The 25,714-nt window shown below is 36.3% G+C and overlaps 1 protein-coding gene across 5 annotated transcripts in view; it reads right to left on the reverse strand.

Moving 5' to 3' along the window:
* Positions 1–256: 256 nt before the first annotated feature.
* The window catches only part of WASHC3 (WASH complex subunit 3), a 58,731-nt gene continuing 33,273 nt past the window's right edge, over positions 257–25,714 (reverse strand). For all 5 annotated transcript variants that reach the window (XM_049884200.1, XM_049884197.1, XM_049884199.1 and 2 more), the window contains 2 exons: positions 10,980–11,044; positions 257–495 (listed from right to left, as the gene is read on the reverse strand). In XM_049884200.1, the coding sequence (XP_049740157.1) occupies positions 411–495; positions 10,980–11,044 (150 nt within the window). In that variant the 3' untranslated portion in view covers positions 257–410. The remainder of the gene's footprint in view (positions 496–10,979; positions 11,045–25,714) is intronic.

Below are 25,714 nucleotides of genomic sequence, written 5' to 3' on the forward strand. Positions count from 1 at the left end.
TACTTTTTTTAGACTGAGTGATCAAAAGTTTACTTATTTCAGGGATATTTCTGGGATACAACGAGCATTAAAAATGAAGTCAGTTTACTTTGAGTTTAGTGATCAAAAGTTTACTAAACTCAAAGTAAACTGACTTCATTTTCAATGCTCGTTGTATCCCTGAAATATTTCATCTCAGTCTTTGTAACATTAATTGTACTTAGGTTATTTTATTTTTCAGCTTAGGGCTCTTTATTTTGGTAATAAGACATACTGCCAGGTTATAAACATTTTATTTTTAGAGAAAAAGCGGTGGTGGGTATGTGGTCATTTGATGTTTTTATGACTAAGAGTTTGAGTTTAGGTTCTCTCTCTTATAGAATGTAAATGTACACGTACACACGTATATGAAATTCTTATCAAAATTAAGCTTAGTCACTAAAAGAAGATTCACTATCTGAACTTTCTTCTGCATTTTTTTCACCTTCACCATCAGGCACTGGAGCATCTGGTCGCCTGAAAGAGAAGAAGGAAAAAATTTTTAAAGTTTTCCAGTTGAAAAAAGCACTTACTAACTGTAAATTAAGTTCATCTTAGAATATCGCTGCTAATAAATCAGCCAAGTCTGCCGTCCGTAACTGAGGGAGTCTCCCGCTCTCCACCACGGCATCGTTCTCTCTGGCTTCTTCAGCGTCATGGGGATTAAGTGCAGAGGCCAAGACACTGTTTTCTCTTGCCAGTTCCTGCATACTGTGCTACTTCAGCACTTTCTGCTGCTTGTTACCATGGAGACCTAACTACAGACAGAGATGTGATGTGTAGAGGCTGGCATGACAAGTGCTAAAACCCTGCAGCCTCCAAGGGCAGATGAGGTACAGAGAAAGGAAAGCTAGAAATGGAAAGAAAAGGAAAACTTTGATGTTTAGGAAAGCTGCAGGGAGAAATTCAGAAGAGACAGGGAGCTCAAGAATGGCTATTAAGAACCAAAGGCAATACAGAAATTGTGAGGGGAAGGAGTGTGTCAGGTCAAAGCAGGTTCTTAATGTTCACTGATTGTTTTCACTTACATGTTTTATCTTTAGAGAATGATAAGGAAAAAGTATGAGGACTACACAACTGAGTTGGTAAAAATACTGCTCCAAGATTCCCAGGCACAACAAGGAGGTATGAGAATGGTGAAACTACAACTTTACGTGAAGGTGCTCTAATAAACCAAAATGAAATTTTAATGTCATTAAAATAGTCAATTAGATGGGCCTAATAGAGTTTGTGCCAGTAAATGTTTAATCAATACAGTAACACACTCGGCCTCTATTTACTCTTTCCAAGAAAGCTGAATTAAGCAAGGAAAATATGCTTTTGGGGAAGCTAAGAGGAAAAGGAGACATTATAGTTGCCATGTCTTAATAATTAAAAACTACCAGATTTTTTCTCCCCTAGGCTCCTTGAACGTTATTAAAGATTTAGGGCACTCAACAAATAAAACTTCTTTTTTGCCATAAATACAAATTACCATTACTTAAAATAAGAAAATACACAGTCTACCATTTACTTTGAGTTATTAAAACTATGGCTTATTTTTGGCTTTTATATATATATATTTACTGTGGTAAAAATATATATAACAAAGCATTTCCCATCTCAACATTTCTTAAGTGTACAATTCAGTGATGTGAGCTATGTTCACTATGCTGTGCAATGATCACTACTATCAGTTTCCAAATTTTCCCATCACCCTTAACAGAAACTTTGTGCCCCTTAAGCAATGACTGGTTTATATTTTTTATATCATATTTGACATGTGACAAAAAAAGGAAGAAATGCTGGCATTGCTCTCTAGCTTTCAAATATAAACCCAATTCTCTGCTGTACAATTTTAGATTATACCTATGAGGAAACTATAGGGACCCAAAACAGTAAATTTTAAAACTGAGTACAGCATGAGTGGTTTCTAGGTTTTGACTCATACTCCATCTGCCCAAAATACTAACATGGGACCATAGTCTTCACAGGTCTTTGTAGAAGCAATAACCCCAGAAGTAGTAGGCATAAATACCTAGCACATTTTCCTCAGTAAATTTTGCTTTGCTATATAGTTGATTTCTTACTGTGTCCATCTTAAGAAAAAGGAAAAAATTACCAGAGGGAATTATTTGAATATCACCATCAACATTACATTAGTATCTATGGCAACCCAAACAAATCTAATGGACACAACTCCCAAAAAGCCATCCTAGTTAAGAAAAGGGTAAAAACAGCTTAGGTTTAAAACAAATTAAAATTATAAAGTTCATTAATTTATGTGTTTAACCATTTATTGATATATGTGATACTGTATAGCACTATGGTTAAGAACACAGACTCTGGAGTCATACTGCTTGGGTTCATATCCAAGCCTTGGCACCTACTCGTTGAATAACCTTGAGAAAGTTAGGTAATCACTTTGTGCTCAACTAACTGGACTGTCATGATGATTAAATGAATTAATAAATGCAAAATTTCTTGAGTAATAGCCGCCATATGGTAAACACTAAGTAAATCTTATCACCATCATGCACCTACTATTTGCTAGGAACTGTGTTAGCTATTGGGGATATAGAGATGGATAACAAGTAGTTCAGCTAGTAACAGCTGATATTTTAGTGGAGAAAACACAATTGCAAAGAAATTATTGTCATACAATGTGATATATACTATGCTGGTATGATAAGAAAGAGGAATCAACTCTACTAGGGTTGATTAGAGAAGACTCCAGATAGGTGAAGATACTTGTGAAGGGTTTTGAGATATGAATACAAGCTTACCAGGAAAAGAAGAGGTGGGATTAAGTGAGGATGAGAATATTCAGGGTAAAGAAAAAAATGTGAATGGTGTGGCATGCTGCTTTTGGGAATTATAAGTCATTTGGTAGCTGGAGTGTAAGATATTCGTTAGGGTGTAACAGTAGATGAGTTTAGACCAACTGTCAGGAGCAACAAGGGGTAGGTGGGAAGTTCTATGAAATTGTTTTCATTGAAATAGCACAACTAAGCTTGGAGCTCCTTTCATTTATTTATTTTAAATGAGATACAGCCCATATACCATAAAATTAACCATTTTAAAGTGTACAATTCAGTGATTTTTAGTATATTCATAAAGTTGTACAGCCATCACCATGATCTAATATTAGAACATTTTTATCAAGCCCAACAGAAACCCTGTATCCATGAGCAGTCACTCTCCATTTCTCACTACCCCCAGCCCCTGGCAACCACTAATCTACTTTCTGTGGTTATGATTTACCTATCTGGACATTTCATACAAATGTAACCTTTGTGTTTGGCTTCTTTCACTTAGCATATATTCTCAAGGCTCATCCATGTTGTATCATGTATCAGTACTTCATTCTTTTTTATAGCTGAATAATATCCCACTGTATATCCATACCACATTTTGTTTATCCATTCATCTCTTGATGAACATTTTGATTGTTTCCACTTTTTGGCAGTTACAAATAATGCTTCTATGAACATTTATGTACAAGTTTGCCTGGGAACGTATGCTTTCAATTTGCTTAGGTATATATTAAGGAGTGGAATTGCTGGATCATGTGGTAATTCTATGTTTAATCTTTTGAGAAACTGCCAAACAGTCTTCTACCTGGCTGCACCATTTTACATTCCCAAGAGCAGGGTATAAAGGCTCCAATTTCCACAAATCTTTGCCAACACTTCTTATTGTCTGTCCTCATTCATTTTAAAATAAATTCTATGCTATTTGAATTGGAATCACTATGTGAACAATAGAAAAAAATACACACTAGTTGTCTTAGGATATTAAAAAGAGAAAAACTTTAAGAAACCATGAGGGTCAAATGAGGTAATATATAGAAAAGCATCTTATAAGTTATAAAGCCTTAAATCCACTGCCATCAAGCTGATTGCAACTCATAGCTACCCTACAGGGCAGAGCAGGACTGCCCCACAGGGTTTCCAAGGCTGGAAATCTCTAACTACTGTGCCACCCCCTGACACAAATGTTAATGGTAATACTAAAACTCACAACAATACCATCATTTCCAACCTGGATATTTACTCTCTGGGGAAACAGAAATTTGCCTTTTTATGTTATGATCAGAGTGCTCTTATTTGTTCCTACATATAAACCTTTTAAGATTTTTTCATGGAAATAAGTTTGAAAAGGTTGCTACTGAAAACCTCTTAGAAAGGAACAGAAGAAGGACTAAGTATACACAAATTAGTACTTTTTAGCATACCAGATGCTGTGGGCATATGATATTTCTGGCAGACACATCCTTCTCCCATTTTATGTGGATCAAGTAAAGTTGTCAACCATAATCCCTGTGGCCCTCACTCCTTCCCTACCCGCTTCCTTGCTGCAGCCACATGATCCTGGCCTGGACAATCACTGGGATCTCTTCCCCTGGAGAGAGAGATCCATTCAAAGGAAGGCATATAACCCAAGCAAGGCAATTCAGAATGTTTCCCTAGAGATGAGCTGTGGATTATGGAGATCTCTTTCACTTGGGGGTTGCAAAATAGGCAATATTAAAGCCTTTAATTGCTGGAGGCTACATTCCCTAGCTTTAGAGAAGAAGCCTAGCAACAGGAAGAGAGACTTAGATTATTACAAGAAGGAAGTAAAGGTGAAGTGAGGTGGTAGGGAGAAAGGGAAGAGTGAAGTGAGGTGATAGGGAGAAAGGGAAGTAGAGCACCAGCCAGCCAGCCCTGATGACATGGAACCCCCAGGTCTTACCCTACTTAGACTTCTCAGCTATATGAGTTAATAAGTTGTTTTTTTTTTTTTTTTGCTTAAGCTAGTCTGAGTTGGTCTCTGTGATCTGGAACAACAAAAGAGTCCCAAAATACAAATATTATTGCTTTAGTTTTTCATTAAATGGAGATTTATATTTGTGCTTAAACCCTTAGCCATTTTAAGGATCCAAAAACCATATAAACATTCTTCAGAAAAACATTTATTTATGTAGGTAAATAGTTTAAAAACATTTTTCATCTGTTTTAAACTTAAAACAGTTCAATTTAAAACAGATGAAGTACCAAAAACTTTGTTAGTAAAAATATTGCTGAGCGGGGGATGGTGGAGAGGGTGCTGTGTTCATCATTCAAATCACTTTCAGTGTCAACTAGAACATATACTAAGGTTATTAATTTATATTTTAAAATAGTAAAACTGTAAAAATGAAACGGCAGAAGTACATTTACTTCATTAGGTATATTAACCCACTGCTGTCGAGTCGATTCCGACTCATAGCAGCCCTATAGGACAGAGTAGAACTGCCCCATGGGGCTCCCAAGGAGCGCCTGGTAGATTCGAACTGCCAACCTTTTGTTTAGCAGCCCTAGCTCTTAACCACTATGCCACTGGGGTTTCCTTAGGTATATTAGGGTTGAATTAATATCTTAATATGTGAATATTAATATATTAATATCTTAATATATCTGTAAGTAGTACACACATTTACAAACATTAGAAAGCAGATTTGGGGAAAGAAGACAAGTATCACATGACATCATTTTTGTCAATTAGTGGTGTTTTGTCAGCTCTACGTGATGGCAACAGGTGTTAAGGAAAGAGCAAAACACTACGATTTCTGAACACAGACTGTATTAACTACATAAGGATCTCTAGGGAAGTTATAAATATAACAATTTCAACCTTGAAATTATAGTAGCTGAGTCCCTGGGTGGTATAAACAGTTAATGAGCTTGGCTGCTAACAGAAAGGTTGGTGGTTCAAGTCCACCCAAAGGTGCCTTGGAAGAAAGGCCTGGCAATCTACTTCCAAAAAAATCAGCCACTGAAAACCCTATGGAGCACAGTTCTACTCTGACACACCTGGGGTTGCTATTAATCAAAAGCAATTTTACAACTGGTTTGGTTTGGGTATTATAGTAGCTAATTTATCATTACACTTAAACTATAGATGCTTTGGCTTTTTCTCTTCTGAATGCCTATCAAGATGGGTATATCCTGTTCCTGTCTTGGTAAGTGAACTCTTGCAACCAGGGAAATAATTTAATGCCTAATATCATAAAGAAAGAGAAACCAATCTATCCTAGGAAAGACTGGCATCTGCCATTGAACTTGGGAGCCTCTGTTTCCCAGAAGTTCTGCTATCTCTTCGCTGCTAGCCATTGGGAGACCATAACTGCTTTTTTAACACCACCTCTTTGATATTTGTATTCTCTCTCTCTTGTGGTCAAGGTTCCCAATCACAGTTTTCCAATCACAATTTTTGGCATTGTTTTTACCTGTACAGTAATTTATAGACAAGGTTTGCCAGCTAGTGGTTGAGGACTGGGAGTTACATTGAATGGGAACCCAGGTCAGCAAGAACTAAAAAAATGGGGCCAATAATAACTGCGAATTTTCCAGTTGGGGGATTGAGGTCTACTCTATCTTCAACCAGCCAGAAACCAACCCTTAATCTATTATGTCGTTGTGTATTGGGAGGTAGACAAATATATATGACTAGTAGATAAGGAATTTCCTTAGAGTGCAGGAAAATCCTCTGTACATGTTTTAAGTTACAGTCAATAAAGTTTTCCTGCTTTCCACTATCGTTTTGGTCAACCCTAATAAAGAGGAGTCTCGTCTCAGAGATAAGTAGGCTGAGGTGCTTACTTTTATTTCTGGCAACCACAAGAGTGATCACTGCACAGCTTGGGAGAAGGGTATAAATATCTTTTGGTAGATACCTCCAGGACAAATGTCATTTGGGCTGGTTCTGTTCAAAAGCCTGAACAGTACTTTGAACTCAATGACATGCCTTCTTCAGCTAAATCAATGTGCTGCAAACCGCACCCTCCCACTAAGATTGTGACCAGCTGAATTTCAACGTCAGAAGTCTGTTCTTTACTATGAAGCTGAAAATACAGATTTTCAATTTGAGAATACAGAATATAATTTAAAAGGATATTTTGTGCACGTTAAATATGTCTTTGTTGAAATCACAATGGTATATGGGCGACCACAGAATTATAAACAAATTGTGATTTAAAAGCTTGGTAAATCCATTGTTTAGAACTTGTTAAATATTCCTCCATTAAAACATTCATAAATCACAACTAACATTTATTGAACATTTACTGCTTGTCCAGAGCTGTGCTAATTGCTTACATCATTTTCTTACTTAATCTGAACAGCTCTATGAGGGTTGAACTCTTCTATTTCTCATTTTAGGCATGGGAAAACTGATGTACACAGTAGGTTAGCTAATTAATTCAGAGTCACACAGCTAGAAGGTGGCAGGGCAGAATCTGAACCCAAGCAAGCAGAGTATCTCCAAAGTCTGCCTTAGTCTGAAGCTTAACTATCCTGAATCCAATCTCTTGTTGACTGGCAGGTCCAGAGGCTACTTGTCCCAGAGCAGTAAAAGCAGTCATTACTAGCTAGTAACAGTAATTTGAGTCCTGGAACATGAATTCAAGAAGAAAACTTTTTTCCCTGTTAAGGAAATCTAGGTACTGAATGAATGAATTTATAAGGCATGATTTACCTGGTCTATATTGCTGAAAGCAAAATTAAAACAGATTAACCTTTAGACAAATTAAAAATTTTCATTTTGTTTTCCCTTAAACTCCTTTGAGTTTGCTGGTCACAAAAGTGTCCCTTCACGTACCTTTTTATTTCATTGACAATGGAAACCTATTTTGTATAAGCTAACGAGGACTTAATTCTTGATTATATAAAAATGATTCTTACTTTTAAAAACTTGGATTTTTTAAAAGAATTAAACCACCACTTAGAAGTATCAAACAAATACTATTTATTTGGTAGTTATCAGGCATCAGGCATTTCTTCAGTTTTATAGACTTTCTAAACTTCTTTGATAATTATTTTTCTAGGAAATTTCTAGGTTCTTTCCCACCTTATCACGTAAGTTTTCTTAGTTTCAAATTTTGTACTCTTAAATTCTAAAATTTTATTTTCAGATAGGCCGATCAAATAACAATGTATTTTCTGATCAGTATTTATTTCTAAATCAACCTGAGTTCTGCTCTTTGCTCAGTGCAGACAAATCTAAACTATTTCTTCCAAGAGTTGTATGAGTTTGTCATACTACCTAAGGTTAATAAAAAGAATGTGTACATTTAGACTTTAAAAAAGAAAACAGAATAATCTTTACTGAAACTTCTTCGCTGAGGTTTAAGAGGTACCTAAGGCTCTAAGTAAAATACTTAGTGCCTCCTTCAGATGGCACATTTTCTTCTCTTCCATCATCATACTTTTCTGCCAAAGTGAGACGCCATAACTTTAAACATGATTTCAAAAGTGCCAGAATTCCTCTGTTAACAAGGCGATTGATTTTACTTATCATATCTTGCTGAATGTAGTTAGAGCTGGTTTGCTAGTAGTGGTGATAGGTTACAGTGAGTCACCCTGACTCCAACCAGTGCCCCCGGTGACCAATGGCTTGTACTTATGAGGTAATGGGTCAGAATTCAGGCTCCAAGCTGTGGTTGAGGAGCAGCTTTTCTGTAAGACAATGTTAACTGTTACTGGAATTCTACCCTAAAACTTGGCACCACCTTGCAACTGAATGCTTCCCAACATTTACAGACAACGACATACCCTCAAACTTGCTAAGTGAGACACATCAAGGAGCATTAGGGGTGGTGGGGGTCCTCCCTAGTAATCACCCATGGACTTCCTAAGATGGTGATACCTAAGGGAAGTCTTGAAGAATAAAAAACTAGGCAGGCCAATAAAATGTGGGAAGGGAGTTCCACGCATGCAGAGGAAAGAAAACATTCAAATTCACCAAAGGGAATAAAAGAATGAACCGTTCACGGAACTGTAAGTAGTTTGTATGACAGACACGTGTGGAAGAGTAGGAAGGGATGAAGCTAAAGAAAGAAACTGGGTCTTGATAAAAGCACTTATATACGGAAGGCAGTTGAGAATCAGAGAAAGATGTGATGCAAGAATGAAGTATGAACAGATCCTCTCAGGCTTTAATGGATGGATTGAAAGAGAACAGGGAAATCAATCATGAGGTTACTATAATAATTCTGGTGAGAAATGATGAAAGCCTCAGCTAAGCAGCAATGGATATGGAGGCATGTGGTCAGATTTGAGAAATATTAAAAATGAGGGAATAGTGACTGACGTAGTGGAAGGTAGGGAAGAGGGCAGAAATTAGGACAGCTTCCAAGTTGCTAGTGTGGGTAGTTGGTTGAAGTAAAGGATTATGAAGCAGGTTTGGGTTGAACAGGGGATGAAATAAAGCCAGTAATGGATAAAGGGACTGGATAGCTAACATATGCTGACACTTATAAGGCTGTGAGTTTTCCATTTATTACACTTTCTCTAGAGAGAAAGATCATCATTTTAAAGGTCATTATAGCCCTCTGTTATTATAGAAGGCGTACTGTGTATTTCCAGAAGCTAAAATGAGGATGGTCAATGTTAAATATAACATGTACTCCAACGAGTACCAGAATGGATTAAACCCATATGTTCAATTCACATTAAAATATATGTCACAATCCATCTGCTTTTATGTCTGCATCAGAAACAATTTCCAGAACAAATGCCAAATATGCTGGTGATTCTTTATTTCAAACTACCAAGCCATGCCATTGTACTTGAACTGTTTGATACTTAGATAAATATCGAATGTAGAGTTAGGCTGGAAATCTGTTCTTGCAGAGTTCTAAAAAATTCTTAAATTTCATATTTTAGAATATAAAAGAAAAAGACTGATGGTATTTTACTCCAGAATGCTCACTTCTTCTTGAGAGGTTGAGCACCAAGAAAAATTCCAAAATATACGGCTAGTAGAGTATGATTGCCCAGACAACACAGCTAAATACATTGGGATGAACTAAAACCCAAACTGGAAAGACTATAAGTATCTAGATACTTGCAAAACAGAATAATTCTGAAGAATTCATTAAGATATATTTTACCCTGGATGAACTATGACGATATATTTTAGCCAAGTTTACTTGGGTGGAATGAATTATTGTCAAATTTCTGAGCCACAATTTTTTAGCATTCCTCAAGAAATATTTAATAAAACTCACACAAACCAGTATCTATTTTCGTAATAACTATTAATGTGGACCTAGAGTAGCTTTACCCTATTTACTTATCAATCTGGCTCAACCAAGACCATGACAGAAGCAAATTCCAACATTCTAGGGTTTTTATAGTGTTTAAAAAGCAGAGATGTCACATTGAGGACTAAGGTGTGCCTGACCCAAGCTACGATATTTTCAATCACCCCATAGACATGTGAAAGCTGGACAATGAATAAGGAAAATCAAAGAACTGATGCCTTTGAATTATGGTGTTGGTGAAAAATACTGAATATAATCCTATGGTCTGCCAGAAGAATGAACAAATCTGTCTTGGAAGAAGTACAGTGAGAATGCTCCTTAGAAGCAAGGATGGCGAGACTTCATCTCATGGACTTTTGAACATGTCATCAGGACGGACCAGTCTCTGAAGAAGGACACCATGTTTGGTAAGGTTGAGGGTCAGCAAAAAAGAGGAAGGCTCTCAACAGCATGGACTGATACAGTGGCTTCAAGAATGAACTCAAACATAGCAACAATTGTGAGGATAGCGCAGTGTGGGTAGTAGTTCATTCTGCTGAACAGAGATAGAACAGACTCAATGGCACCTACAACGACAACGTCTTAAATGAAAAGTTAGTAGGTAACAGAAGTACTAAGAAATGACCCTGCTTCTCATAAATACTGCACCCATGCCACGAAAACTGTCATCAAATTCCACCTCCTTTGAACATCCAGATTCATCAATGACCTAAAATGTGCTATGGCTGGTTTTAGTAACAGATTTTTTTAAACATAGTAGCAACATTATTTAGGAAGATGGTTTCCTCAACCATAAAACACTGTATAGAAACATATGTGTGTGGGTATTTAAAGTTACATGTTAACTTTATATTGTTTATAACTTATAAATTCAATATCTTGACAGTAATATTATATTAGAAGAATGACTTACTCAATAAGATCCGGGTCTAGTCCTTCAGATATCATTTTGTTTCTTATTGCCAACACTGGAACACCCTAAGCAAAAGACACAATAATAATTAGATCATTAAAAATGCTTCCTTTATACGTCTCTGTATAAGACCCAAAACAAGACCTTTAGATGCCTCATTATTTAAAATAGTTTTTATTTTGTCTTTATATACGTGTACAGCACTTGAATAATCTAATAAGGTACACATTTTACACTGACTTAATGGGATTAGTGGTATATGCAACACTGCATAAGTAAAAAAAAAGAAAAAAAATCATAAGGCACCAGAACAATGAAAACATTGGTAACTCAAAGACTAAAGTGCTTGAGTGGCATCTATGAGTACTTACAACAATATGAATAAGATATCTTTTTATAAAGATTTCAGGGCTTTCTACTCTTTAAATAGCTATGTTTAATAAGCATATGGTCCAATTTTATTTGGACACATTAGGCATAAAGGGTAAAAAAGAATTCAAGAACCTTCTTGGCACTATGTATCTTCCCTACACCAATATAAACACTAAAAAAAAAAACAAAAAAACCCAGTGCCATCGAGTCAATTCCAACTCACAGTGACCCTATAGGACAGGGTAGAACTGCCCCATAGAGTTTCCAAGGAGTGCCTGGCGGATTTGAACTGCTGGCCCTTTGGTTAGCAGCCGTAGCACTTAACCACTATGCCACCAGGGTTTCCATATAAACACTAAGTAATAATAATTCTAGAAGTGTACAAGTTGCAAAAACATTGAGAACATGTGAATTTCAAAGTACTGGTTAAGAACATCAAGATAGAAGAAAAGGATACATCAGAAATAAATATATATTTTCTTGAGAAGGGAATGGATCTGATGAATGAACATTCATTGAAAGCTCACTTGTAAAGCTCTAGGGGGAAAAGGTGCAATCAAGTCTCTTTGTCAACTCTCCCACTTCTCACCATCTCAACACTGAGGAAATACAAATTTGACCAGTTAAATTTGGGGACACTGATCACATCACCTTCAAAAGCACATATGGGCCGCTGTGTGTTATATCTCTTCATCCCATGTGACAGAAGGGGTAAGATAAGCCGGGGCCCACGTGGGACAAAGACCAATCACCTCTCTTTTTTTGTTGTATACTCTTCCCTTTGGTCCTCTCATGCCACTAGCCAGTTGTGACATTCAGTATTGAACTTGAAGACACAGAAGCGGCCCTTAGGAGCTCTGATGCTCCAGTCCAGTTTCTCAGAGCACCTCCCTGAAATTTCTGGGCACCAGCCCTGCTAATTTTTCTCTGCTTTCTTTTGCAATTTTTCCTTGTGTGTTTTCTGGCCTCAGGGATCTTATAGGGTGGTTAGCAGTACATTTACTGTGGTTAGCAGTAAAATTCTGATTCATCAAAATCCCACAACTCAATCTTTAACATCACCGTGGCAGCACAACACTTTATGCTAAGAAAATAAACACATAATTGGCCCTTGCCTTCAGGGAGCGCACAGTTTAACAGACGTGCAAACAGATGATTATGACACAATGGCAACATTCTTAATAGAGGCCTGCACAAAGGGCAATGTTAGACCAGAGGAAAGGCAGGCTGGGCTTAAGGACCAGTGAAGAACTGAGCTGAGTCTTGAAGATAGGAGTTTGTTTAAAATGAAAAACATGAAGACTTAGAAATATACACAAATCTTTAAATAGTCTATCACGTATAAGCTCAAATGCATTTCTTTTAAGAATAAGTATATACATGTCCAGATATTCCCTTCCCCAAAATGCTGATTTTATTTTACATTTCACCAAAAAAAAAAGACACCAAAAAACGGAGTTTAAGTCTAAGCAAGCACATGTACAAATATGAGAGCCAAATGGATTACAAATTCAATATAATGTCTTCAAAGTTAATGACCATGTATCTGTCATAGAATGCTGATCATGTCAAATTAAGTTTACATCATTATTAACCATAATTTTTATTTATTAAATAAAAATCTTATTAAAAATTAAATTCCTATTTACCTTTTTTTCTTATTTGTCCAGGAAAGACAGTTATAGAAGGAGTTAGGAGATGCTTCCTACAATCATAATCTCCTATTTTGACTACGGAGGAGAAAAAAAACGCAAGTCCTCTTACAGCTTGCTACATTAAAGGAGGATGGGAAAGCAATGGCTTTCTTTCAAATTTACAGGTTACTCAGAAGAATCTATTTCATGAGAGGCAATAAAAGCAAGGCTGTCACGTACAGGCCCATTTATACATTTATCTCCATAACCATCGTGTATTATAAATTAGTAAAATTTAATCTGTAAGACTCAGATAAGAATGGATACTTAAATGCATCCTAAATGTTGCTGTTGTTAGTTGCCGTCAGGTCGACTCTGACTCATGGTGATGCCATGTACAGCAGAAACGTTGCCAGGTCTTGCACCATCTTCATCATCACTGGTATGCTCAAGTCCATTACTGCAGCCACTGTGTATTTTGAGTGCTTTCCAACCTAGGAGACTCATCCCCTAGCACTGTACCAGATAATATTCTGTTGTGATCCACAGGGCTTTCATTGACTAATTTTCAGAAGTAGATCGCCAGGAGTTTCTCCTTACCTAAGTCTGGAAGCTCTGGTGAAACCTGTCCACCATGGGTGACCCTGCTGGCATTTGAAATACTGGTGGCATAGCTTCCAGTATCATAGCAACACTCAAGCCACCACAGTACAACAAACTGACATCGATGGGTGGTGGTCCTAAATATTGGATGGATGAAAATAAATAGCACCACAATAGAATTCTCCTCAAAATTATGCCCCTGAAAGCAACACTTTTCAATGGGGACAATCTTTAAGATGTTCTGAAAAGTGAAATATGGTAGGTTTGGAAGACAAAGAAGGTGGGAGATAACATTTTTGGCAGTTTGTTAAGTATTAAGTTCAAGGACAAATGAAGAACAAAAAAGCAGTTACTTGCTTAGGCACATCCAATGTGAACAGAACCCTCATGTTTGGAATAAAGTAAGCACGAGATTATAAAACTAGTACCACTTTTAAAATAGATTACCTTGGGCTAAGACATGAGCGTATTAAATACGTTTAAAAATAAAATTTGCTTAATAATTAATAATTTTATTTAATTTTAATACCAGAGGAGAAAATTAACTACTTGAATGAAAAGGTTGGGCATTTCACTTGAAAATTAAATGCCATTCAACTATTTAGGATAATGGGAAAGCTAGGGGCTTGGCACATATTAAAAAACACTGAAGTGCTAAGGAGAAAAGGAAAAAGAGCAGAGTTAACATCATACTTCTTTAAAAAGACCTCTCAACTTCTATTAACTATGGTTTGATGGTATACGGTCTTTCTGCAAACTCAACTATGTGATTTATTTTGACTTTAGCATAATCCACAGGATGTCGTTGGAAAGGTTATACAAATAAGTTACAAAACTTAGAAAACAGAAGATAGGAGAATCGGGTGGTTGAAAAGTTTCCTAAAATATAGCAAAGAACATGTGTATGGAGTAGGGATGGGGGGTGGGAAGGAGGAATGGGGAACAAGGAAGTTAGATTAATGGAATTGGTTATAGTACAAGACTAATAGAATCCTCAATCTCTAAGCTTCATATTTTACCTTAGCTTCTTGGAACTGGTTACAGCACAAGAGCATAAATATGCTTCAAATTTGGTGGGTCTTTAGTCATTTCTGTATATGGATATAAAGGAAAAGATACACAACTTCTAATGCTTTATCCTATTAGAGACTTTACTATTATCGTCATCACCTTGATACCAAAGGAGAATTTGGCCCATGTTTCAAAGGATGCATTCCAGAGGGATTTGCTGCTATGTTTCCAGTGATGCTGCTTAGACAATTTGTTGTTTTGCTATATTCTTCCTCAGAGGTCAAGGAACAGAGTCTGGTTTTGTTGAACATCAAAAAGAAGTGTCCAATTTCTGATCTCCCAGGGACAAAGCTACTGGTGGTCTAAAGAGGACATGAGAGACCTCAAAACTGAAGTCTACTGAACTGTGGGATTTTTTTTGGCAAGCTATAATGATAGTTTGTCCAACATAAGTAAAGAAGAAGGGAGAAGGCAGCCATAAGTCTGATGTTCCAAAAAATCACGTCTGTATTTGCGTCACTGGAGAAAGTGTGTAAAGAAGCCACACTAATGAAATTATGATGGCAGCACTAATAGTCAAACGCTAGTTTCTTATATCACAAAAACTGTTTGGAGGTCTATAGGCCTGCCAATATTTACACGTGTTTATTTGTATTAATGAAAGCCAAGCTACTAAATTCCTTTATAAGCTATGTTGAAATTTTTCTAAAGTTTTAGATTAGAAGGAAAAAAAAAAAACAAAGCAAAACCTCTTACTCAACAGAGATAAATGACTCTCCTTTTAAAAAATAACACAAAAAATACTCCTTATATTTTAGAATTTTTCCTCTCCATTTATGAGCTTGAATTATAACATTTTAGTTATGAAAGATGAAATAGGAAGTTTTCTTTTCCCCCTCCTAGGGCAACAAGAAAGATCTATTGAGTCGATAGGTAGATAGTGTCTTTTTAATTTGCACGAAAGGCAGGACAACCTAGAAACTGAAAGGATGCTATGGGTTGGAAAAAGGCAGCCAAGCCAGTCCTCCAGTCCAACTCCTTTTACTTAAATTTTAATTAAGTGAAATGGTTCAACTATTTCTTTGCCTTTTCACTTTCAATACTGCTATCTTTAAAATGGAGTCCTGGTGGCGCAGTGATTGAGAGCTCAGCTGCTAACCAAAATGTTGGCAGTTCGAATCCATCAGCCAATCCTTGGAAGCCCTATGGGGCAGTTCTACTCTGTCCTATAGGGTCGCTATGAGTCAGAATTGACTCAATGGCAATGGGTTCATCTTTAAAATAGCTATACTATATTTTATTAAATATATAAGCAGGGTATTATATTTAAGATAAAATTTCAGATGAAATATTCTATATGATAATATAGGTTTACTGAACAAATCATAACACAAAAGAAAATACATGATTTTTTCTCTTTCTGGAAGCTTCCAGCAAAAAGATACAAAATGAATTCAAACAAACCTCTTGTTAGGTTCTAAGGAGCACTCTGGCTGTACTTCCTCCAAGACAGATTTGTTCCTTCTTTTGGCAGTCCATGGTATAATCAATATTCTTCGACAACACAATTCAAAGGTGTGAATTCTTCAGTCTTCCTTATTCATCGTCCAGCTTTCACATGCATATGAGGCAAGTGAAAATATTATGGCTTGGGTCAGGTGCATGTTAGTCCTCAATGTGACATCTTTGTTTTTTAAACACTTTAAAGGTCTTTTGCAGCACACCTGCCCATTGCAATACATTGTTTGATTTCTTGACTGCTGCTTCCATGTGTGCTTGATTGTGGATCCAAGTAAAATGAAATCCTTGACAACTTCAGTCTTTTCTCTCTTTATCATGATGTTGCTTATTGGTCCAGTTGTGAGGATTTCTGTTTTCTTTATGTTGAGGTGTAATCCATACTGAAGGCTGTAGTCTTTGATCTTTATCATTAAGTGCTGTAAGTCCTCTTCATTTTCAGCAACCGAGGCTGTGTTACCTGCATATTGCAGGTTGTTCACGAGTCTTTCTCCAATCTTGATGCCCCATTCTTCTTCATATAGTCCAGCTTCTTGGATAATTTGCTCAGCATACAGATTGAATAAGAATAGTGAAAAGATACAACCCTCATGCACATCCCTCCTGAGTTTAAGCTACCCAATATCCCCTTGTTCTGTTCGAAAGACTGCCTCTTGGTTTATGTACAGGTTCCTCATGAGCACAATAAGGTGTTCTGGAATTCTGATTCTTCACAAGGTTATCCATAATTTGTTATGATCCACATATAGTTGAATGTCTTTGCATAGTCAACAAAACACACATAAACATCTTTCTGGTATTCATTGCTTTCAGCCAAGATCCATCTGACATCAGAAGAAACAACAAAGTAAAAGACTGGAGCAGAAGATTCAAAAAGTGGCTCAAGAAAACAAAGTAAAGTATTATAATGACATGTGCAAAGATTGTGAGATAGAAAACCAAATGGGAAGAACATGCTCAGCATTTCTCAAGCTTAAAGAAATGAAGAAAAACTTCAAGGCTCAAGTTGCAATATTGAGGGATTCTACCAGAAAAATATGGAATGATGCAGAAAGCAACAAAAGAAGATAGAAGGAATACATAGTCACTGTACCAAAAAGAACTGGTCGACATTCAACCATATCAGGTGGTAGTATTTGATCAAGAACTGATGGTACTGAAGGAAGAAGCACAAGCTGCACAAAAAATAAGGCTCCAGGAATTGACGGAATACTAATTGAGAGGTTTCAACAAATGGATGCAGTGCTAGAGGTGTTCATTCACCTATGCCAAGAAATTTGGAGGGCAGCAACCTGGCCAAACGACTGGAAGAGATCCATATGTGTGTCCATTCCAAAGAAAGATGATCCAAAAGAATGCAGAAATTATCAAAAAATATCATTAATATCACACAGAAGTAAAACTTTGCTGCAGATCATCCAAAAGCAGTTGGAGCAGCACATCAAAAGGCAGTTGCCAGAAATTCAAGCCAGATTCAAGAGGACATGGAAGGAGGGATATCAAGCAAACTTCTTAATCACTGTAAAGTGAATATGGCAATCTCTATGGCAACTAACAACAACATCTAAAAAAAAAAGCTTTATTTGTAATGGCTTGTGCATATCTAAATTTGTACGTATTCAGAAAATGCTAGACTCTGATATTAACTCTGCTATTGTTACCGGAAACTCTGGTGGCATAGTGGTTAAGTGCTACAGCTGCTAATCAAAGGGTCGGGAGTTCAAACCCACCAGGTGCTCCTTGGAAACTCTATGGGGCAGTTCTACTCTGTCCTATAGGGTTGCTATGAGTCGGAATTAACTCGACAGCACTGGGTTTGGTTTTTTGGTTTTTACTGTTGTTACCAAAGGTTGTTAACTTCAACCTAAATATATGGATTAAAAAGAGGCTCACAAATTTTGACTAATAGTGTATACACAGTGCTTTCTCTGAGACCTAATATTAACTTATTCATTTTACAAGAATTACTTCAAGAGGTCAGTTTCACAGTAAGAAAGTATGGCTCTCTGGCTGCCATCAGACATCTTTAAAAGTGAAGGCAAAAATCACATGTTAAAATGGACAAAAATGACACTGGTCATGACCAGGGCCGCAGGAAGTTGGTAAGGCTGTTACTTTATTCATAAAACGAATACATGCTGGAAGCTCCGCAAGTGCTTTTTAGGGATGGGAACTAAGGTTAACCAAAATGCATAAGAAGAAAACACTTCAGGGAAATTATTTTAAAAAATGAAGAATCTACTGTTAGAAGACAATTCAAAATACAGCTGCATCAATTTCCCCATGTGATTTGACTTTTTTTCCTGGGAAAACACTCTTGTAACACGATAACCAGTAGGTGTTTCGTGACCAAAAGAAGTGCAGAGCATTTTCTTTGCATTTTGTAGCTACTCACCTATTTGTGGATTTAAGGGCAATTTGTTGCTATTATAGTCATCCCTTCAATAAATATGCAAAGAAAAACAAACAAGAGTTTGGTGCTGTGGAAGATTCATTTTCCTCCCTTCATTATAACACACACACACACACAAATATCTAAAATTTAAAGATTTGCTTTGTTAAGCTAATTAATGATAGAACTCCATTATGAATACTGCAGCTATATTACAGCTTTGCTAAACCTCATTTCATTCAAATAGTACTTGTTTGCTGAAAGAAAACATATTAATTAGAATTTTCTAAATTTAATTACACTTTTACCTTATAGGAATAAAAAGTCTAAAAGAATCTTTATAGCAAACAACTTTGGAATTTCCTACCTAAATTGTAAGTGTAGTAAGTTCAGATTTTCTCTTGTTCACTTTTTAAAAGCCAATATGGTGATGTGTTTGAACTTATGTACTATTATTCTCTCACTCAATGCCCTTAACAGTCCATAAGCAGCAATTTATAGAGGAATGGCCAGGATTAGGCATGCCTCGCAGCTATAGAACAACAAAGGTCCCTGAATCTGACAACAGTGTCTCATGAGCGTATGCTCTAACCAACCGACTGAATAAAAGTCATTCCAGAACACGGGCTAGAAAAAAAGGTAAGAAAAAAGTTGGGATACTGTATTATATCATGAAAAACTTCAATAAATTCTATTTAAGTCTGGAGATATCAAAAAATTTACAGTATTAAGATAAATAAAAAGATACAGATATCTTCAGGTAGAGGAATAGGTCATTCTCATTCAATAGTTTTTCCTAATAAAATTCAATATTCTGAAATCTACTTTATTTCCTTTCAAAACATACAATTAACATCTTAGCATTTCCTCCAAATTGTAAAATAATCATCACCAAAAGACTACCTTACAAATGAATTATGTCAGTTGTCCCATCTTACATGCTGTGACCCACTCAACACAAATTATCTTCTGCACCAGGACCATCTACCCCATTACGAATGCTTATATTATCTGAGATCCTTGTCAGAAAAAGGTGCTAAAAATACCTTCCTCAAGGTGAAGGTCTCTAAAACTTCTAAGGCACTTCTCTCCCTTCTGGGGTGAGCCCTATTTTTATAATAGCTCGTTTGCTCCTTTGGTACTCACTTTTTCTCCTGTTACTTAACCACAATCTTAGACAAAGACATTTATACTTAAAGTCAGAATCACAGCATATCTAAAAAGTAAATCTAAATTACTACTTAATTTACATGACTGTTATTTCCTCCTCACCAATTTGGAAAACCTTTATGTGAGGGCCCCTCTGATTTCAGTGATAGTGGGAAAGAGACGGTCAGTGTGAAAGAAGATAGAAGGGCACTTAAAAACCAAAGTTCAATAAATAAAAAATTATAGTTGCATCAGAATAAAAGACCTATACCGCACAATTCAGTAAGCATAAAAACTTGTTAATGTCTATCTCTAAGAGCCTCCTATGAGCCTTAAGAGTAAAATTCAGTTCCTTTGGTCAAAACTTCTAAAATAAGAGGTAAGGAGCTGTTTACGCTAGTTGGAATGAAAGATATGGAAGCTGAAAGTTAAAACACTTTCCTGCTAAATGCCCTAGTCTTTGTTGGTTACCATTTCCCCTCCCCTGTGTTTACTGGCCTGCATGTGCTTCTCCATCTTTGTTTTTCTTTCTTTTGTAGGGAGGAAGGTACATAGGTATAGTGTTATAGGGGATTTATGGCAGATGAGCTGAATTTTATTGGCTCTTAGCAAAACAAACGGAACTGAAATCAAGAATTAAAGATTTTAGCTTGGAAGGACTGTTTCAGACAAACCATCCTACACATTACCTGAATTATTTAATTATAATACCAATGACACAAAAATATGATATGGAAAATAAATTCTTACAGAAATATGTTCTCTTCAAACACATTTTTCTACTTAACAAAAACTGATACAACATACTTAGCATTCTAAATTTATTACCTTCAATTATTTAAAACTTAAAAAACATAACTTTGCACAAGTCACTTACTCCCCTCGTTTTTAATTAAAAATTGATTTCTATAATGATCTGGTATGTTACAAAAAACACAGAACTCAAGTACATAGTAGCCAAGTATTCTTCTGCAACTAGAATGAAGAGTGGCATCTGTGTACATCAGCTTATTATGTGTAACTACTTTTTTAAATATTCCTGAGAATCCCAAACCCTCCTAAGGTTCACAGCCCAAAATATATTTCCCAGAGACTGCAAGTACTATAAATAAAAATAGATGTGGTAAACATCTAGCTCCTAGAAACAAATTATTACCTATTAAGGTAAAATTAACACTTTCATCGCAGTTGCATGCCACCTAAGGGTAGGTATAATGAAAAAAATAGTTGATATCAGTATTAAAATATTCTGAGCTGTATGAGTATGTCAAGTATAATTAAATATTTATAATTATGATTATATTAACAAAGAAGAATTGATGGGAAATAGATAAAACCAAGGGGGACACACATAAAACTACCAAATGGTTATTAACAACCATATAACTTAGTAGTATGTGTCCATGACACAACTTTCCGTCATTCTTCTAACTTCATCTTACACGAGGACAAATTTAAAATATGAGCTTAGCGATATCATTGCTCAATGGCAATGGGTTGGGTTAGCAACTACATAAAAGAAAAATAAAACAGCAAGAAATAAGCAAAAGGACAAATACATCATTTAAAAAAATACCTCTAAAGATTAAATTTGTGTGTATTACTGGTTCTGAACTCCCTTTCATGGCAACTTGAGGAGGGTTTAAAAGGCAGCTAAAATGATACAAAAACATCATCATCTGTAAAACTGACATAATAATTATTCCTTAGAGGCCAGTTCACTGACTTTCACAGAGAATAAGTAATTTTTATAGTTTTTTTTGCCAAAAATATGACAAAAAGTAATCTGCATCTAGGTCTCTGGATACCCAGGCCGTGGCAAAGTACAGGCAACACTGCAGAGGCTTCTACTTGGTGGCTAATTGCCATGCTTTTCTGCCTTCGGAAAAATCTCAATCCAAACCTTCTTACATCTGCGATAATACAGAATACAGAGGAAGGAGGATTAACTATCCAAAGCCACTTGATTTCCATTTATCTCTACTCAAAGTTACTACTCAGACAGTCTACCATTCTGCTAAGCTTTGCTTCTTTCTTTACTTGTAGTCAAATAGACCTGTCTGGCCATTTAATTGATGGGACGGATAACCATTTAGTTAACAGGAGATACAAGTATTTTTCCCTTTTCAATTCTCAAAGTTGGCTAAATGATGCAATTAATTGAATAAACAATTGTTCCACTTACTTTCTTTATCCGCTCTCATGTGTGTGGGAAATCCAGTCATTGGACATGCAGCTTTTATCTTCAGCGAACACTGCAAAGCTAAAATACCCTAAAAAGTGGCCCCCCTCAAGCCTTCACATCCTTAAAAAACACTGACCTTGATATTGATTATTAAGCTTTAGGTATTATAAAAGAAACAAATACATATTAATATTATAATACCTACACAGAAAAAATGAAAAAAGAAGTAATAAACTAAATCCATACCAATGTTTTTCACAGTTGTGATTATGTTTGAACCAGTAGCTCCTACTCTTGACTATACTGTTTATTAGTCAATGACCAGGAACCTACCCTGGAGCTATCCAGACCATGGACAGCCACACTGAGATCACGTCCAAAAAAAGGTTTGTAAGGACTTTAATTACCCTTAAATAACTACATCCTGCTTGATATCTGAAGAGTAATCAATTTCATGCTTGATTAGTTTCACCCAGTCCAAGGTGCATAAGCTCTTGATGAACGTCTTTAATTGTCATTTGGAGCCTCTTCATCCTTAGGTAATGGAAGTCACATTTCTCTAGGCCAACATCCACTGCTGGCAACAGATGCATCAGAACCACCGTAACCAAGGAGATTATTCAATTCACATTTAAACCAGCCAAAAAAAATAGAACTTTAAAAAAGTCTAAGTGTCCGAAGAGACTGTTTTGGCAAATATGTTTAAAAAAAATACAAGTCATTAGCTTCTTAATGTAGAAGTCGGACTTTCCCAATGCACAATTTATTACTGGCAAAAGATTCACCAAGCTCTGCCAGTAGAAAGGGGAGAATTGTTGGAAAAGTGATCTATGCATACAATTCCAGTTAAGTTATAAAAGCAATACGTAATTTAGTAAAGGCTTCTGCTGTACTATTATGACAACAAACATTAAATCAGAATCAATTATCTGCCACATTTGGAACATAACTGTATTACTCACTGTATAAAATTTCCCTTAAGAAGAAAGAAACTAATCAGAGAATGCCAGCAGGTATTCCAAGAATATTCATTAATAATGAGATCCAAATTTGGGGATCAATGAATTGATCATAAATCTGGAAGGAACTTGCGATTTCATTTTATGGATGAGGGCACAGAGGCCTTGAAAGGTGACACATTCTGAACATGGGCACACAAGGAGTATATGAAAAAGCTAAAAAACTATACTATGGTATACCCCTGAAGTATATATGGTAAAGATCCGGATGTCCTCCTAGGTATGCAAATTGTCTCACATAGAAAAAAGTCTTTTCTGAAACTCTAATCATTCTTACATCTCAAAAACTCTTTGCCATCAAGTTGGTTCCGACTCCCAGCTACCTTACAGGACAGAGTAGAACTGCCTCATAGGGTTTCCAAGGTTGTACTCTTTATGGGAATAGACTTCCACATCTTTCTCCTGAGGAGCAGCTGGTGGGTTCGGATTGCCAGCCTTTCGGTTAGCAACAGGGGTTTAACCACTGTGCCACCAGGGCTCCTCACAAAGGGTGATACTAATTCAGGAGTGGTAGAAAAAGGTACAGAGGTCAAAAAGCAAGGTAGTGCTATTACTCTGTGAACTGGTACTTGTGACAAGCGAAGGGTTCCGTGGCTTCTGTTCAAAGGAGTTTATACTAACTGAACAGTTTTAATTACCTACCTCTCAAAAGGCAGGTAATTACAAGTGTGTGACAAAGTGAGGAAATACAAATATAAAAGCAGTACATTTCAGAAGATAGCTAGGGCCCAGAAAGAGTAAGTTTTCACAGCAGCTTAGGGAGAAAGCCACCAAAGATTACAGTTCATCCTGAGATCCTGGAAGCCTTTAAAAAAAAAAAACTGCTTTTGTAACCTGTACAACTTTCTGTCTTCCTATCTGAAGTCAGTGATCACCACGTGGGTATTCTGCAGATTCATGCTTTCTACATACTAGAAAAGAAGCTGAAAGGTCTTGAGGAACATTTGTCTACATTCTGTCTTATTACAGAGGACAAAATGAAGGGAATTCAGAAAGGAATCCATGAAAAAAGATTATAAGAGAGTTGAGGGACTATTAAGAAAAGATGCTACTGAATGGAAGAATATTACACTTTAGAAAAAGAGAAACTCAGCATAAGTAGAATTATAGGTATAAGATTCTGCTTATGGAGCAGCAACTCATATTTTTAAATGACAAGAACTAAAGGCAACTGAAAATAAAAGAAATTCTATTATCCCCAAAAGGTGAGACAGCTTATTAATTGCCTAATGAGGCTAAATAAAACAAAAACAAACCTGTTGCCGTCAAGTCGATTCTGACTCACAGAGACTCTACAGGACAGAGTAGAACTACCCCACAGGGTTTCCAAGGCTGTAATCTTTAAGGGAGTAGACTGCCAGAGATTTTCCCCACCGAGCAGCCAGTGGGTTCAAACTGCCGAACCTCCTGTTAGCAGCCAAGCACTTAACCACTGCACCACCAGGGTTCCTTCCATTTAGGTTATACCAAACCAAATTCATTGCCATCGAGTCGATTCCGACTCAATAGGCTATAGAGATGACTATTTTTAGGATCTTAGGAATACATTTTTATACTGTTAGTATAAATACAGTGGTTTTTCCAGAAAAACAGTTTGTATTGAAACCATGCTACCTACCCTTTTGTTAGCACAAACAATTCTTTAAATTCCTGAATGTAGACTTCCAAAACCTGTAGGAATGGGTACCCTGAGTGGTAAACTATTCAAGATCCTATCAATAGGCAAAGTATAAGTCATTTGATAAATTATGCTGATACTGGTCTTTACAATAACAACTAAAACTAAATTTTGAGTGATGGGTAAGTAAGGAACACCTTCTGAAGTCAAGAAAAATTGGGTATTTTAATAAAAATCTATAATCTTGCTGGGGAAGGACACTTTTCACTATTGATAAGGCAATCTATAATGCATCTGCACTCTATACAATTAGCTGGGATTAGGCTCCTGCTTGTAGGAAGTGGTCAAGCTTGTTTTTCTTTCTATCTATATCCTTCCATATCCCTGTTTGTTCTCAATCACACTCAAGGAACTGAGCTACCTTAGCAGCATGAATAGCCAATTAAAAGAGTGACACAAAAAATAAGAAAGCACACAACATCTTGAAGTAAGGGGATACAAAGCTACCTAGATTCTTCCCACAATGATGACAGAAACTGAATAATTCCATGATACGGACTGTAAGGAGACTCTAATGACTCCTCTTCATTTCTGATGACTCAATGATAGTGTTCAAAGGAATGTCTAGGGGAGACAAGGTATTTTCTAAAGCAGGTGTTCTTCCAGTTAAAAGTTGTAGCTTTGTAATGGAATGGACACAGGAAACACAACTAGCTGTGTAGATACTGCTGAAGAACAATATTTTAGGTGATGACTTATGGCACTATAACGATTGTACTGCTGAAAAAGTGCTAAATAGTTCAGAAGAACCAAAAGATAACGCTTAGCAAGACCCATAGGTATGATTAAGAAGACTTTAAACTGAAATCAAAGGCCAAAAAATTCTCAAAGTTGTAAGACTACATCTATAAATAACAATAATATGATGGGTGGAAGAAGACAGTGGAACAACTAGCAGGTAATTATTAGGAGTAAAAGTGTAAAATAAAATAAATCCAACAGCCTAAAAAAAAAAAAAGAGTGTCTGTGTGTATACAGCAAACCTCAAATTTTATAATAAGTAAATTTCAGAAACCGTTAACACTTAGTGGGAAGTAACTCATGAATGGGAACTGGCATTTGAGAAGACTGTCTTAGAAAAACTTTGTTTTAAAGTTTACAAATAGAAGAAGGAAGATAATTATAAATGCATATACACATACACAGAAATTTTTGAACCCAAGATAAAAGAAAC

The sequence above is a fragment of the Elephas maximus genome, chromosome 4 (genome assembly GCF_024166365.1).
Source record: "Elephas maximus indicus isolate mEleMax1 chromosome 4, mEleMax1 primary haplotype, whole genome shotgun sequence".
In the NCBI taxonomy this organism is placed as follows: Eukaryota; Metazoa; Chordata; class Mammalia; order Proboscidea; family Elephantidae; genus Elephas; species Elephas maximus.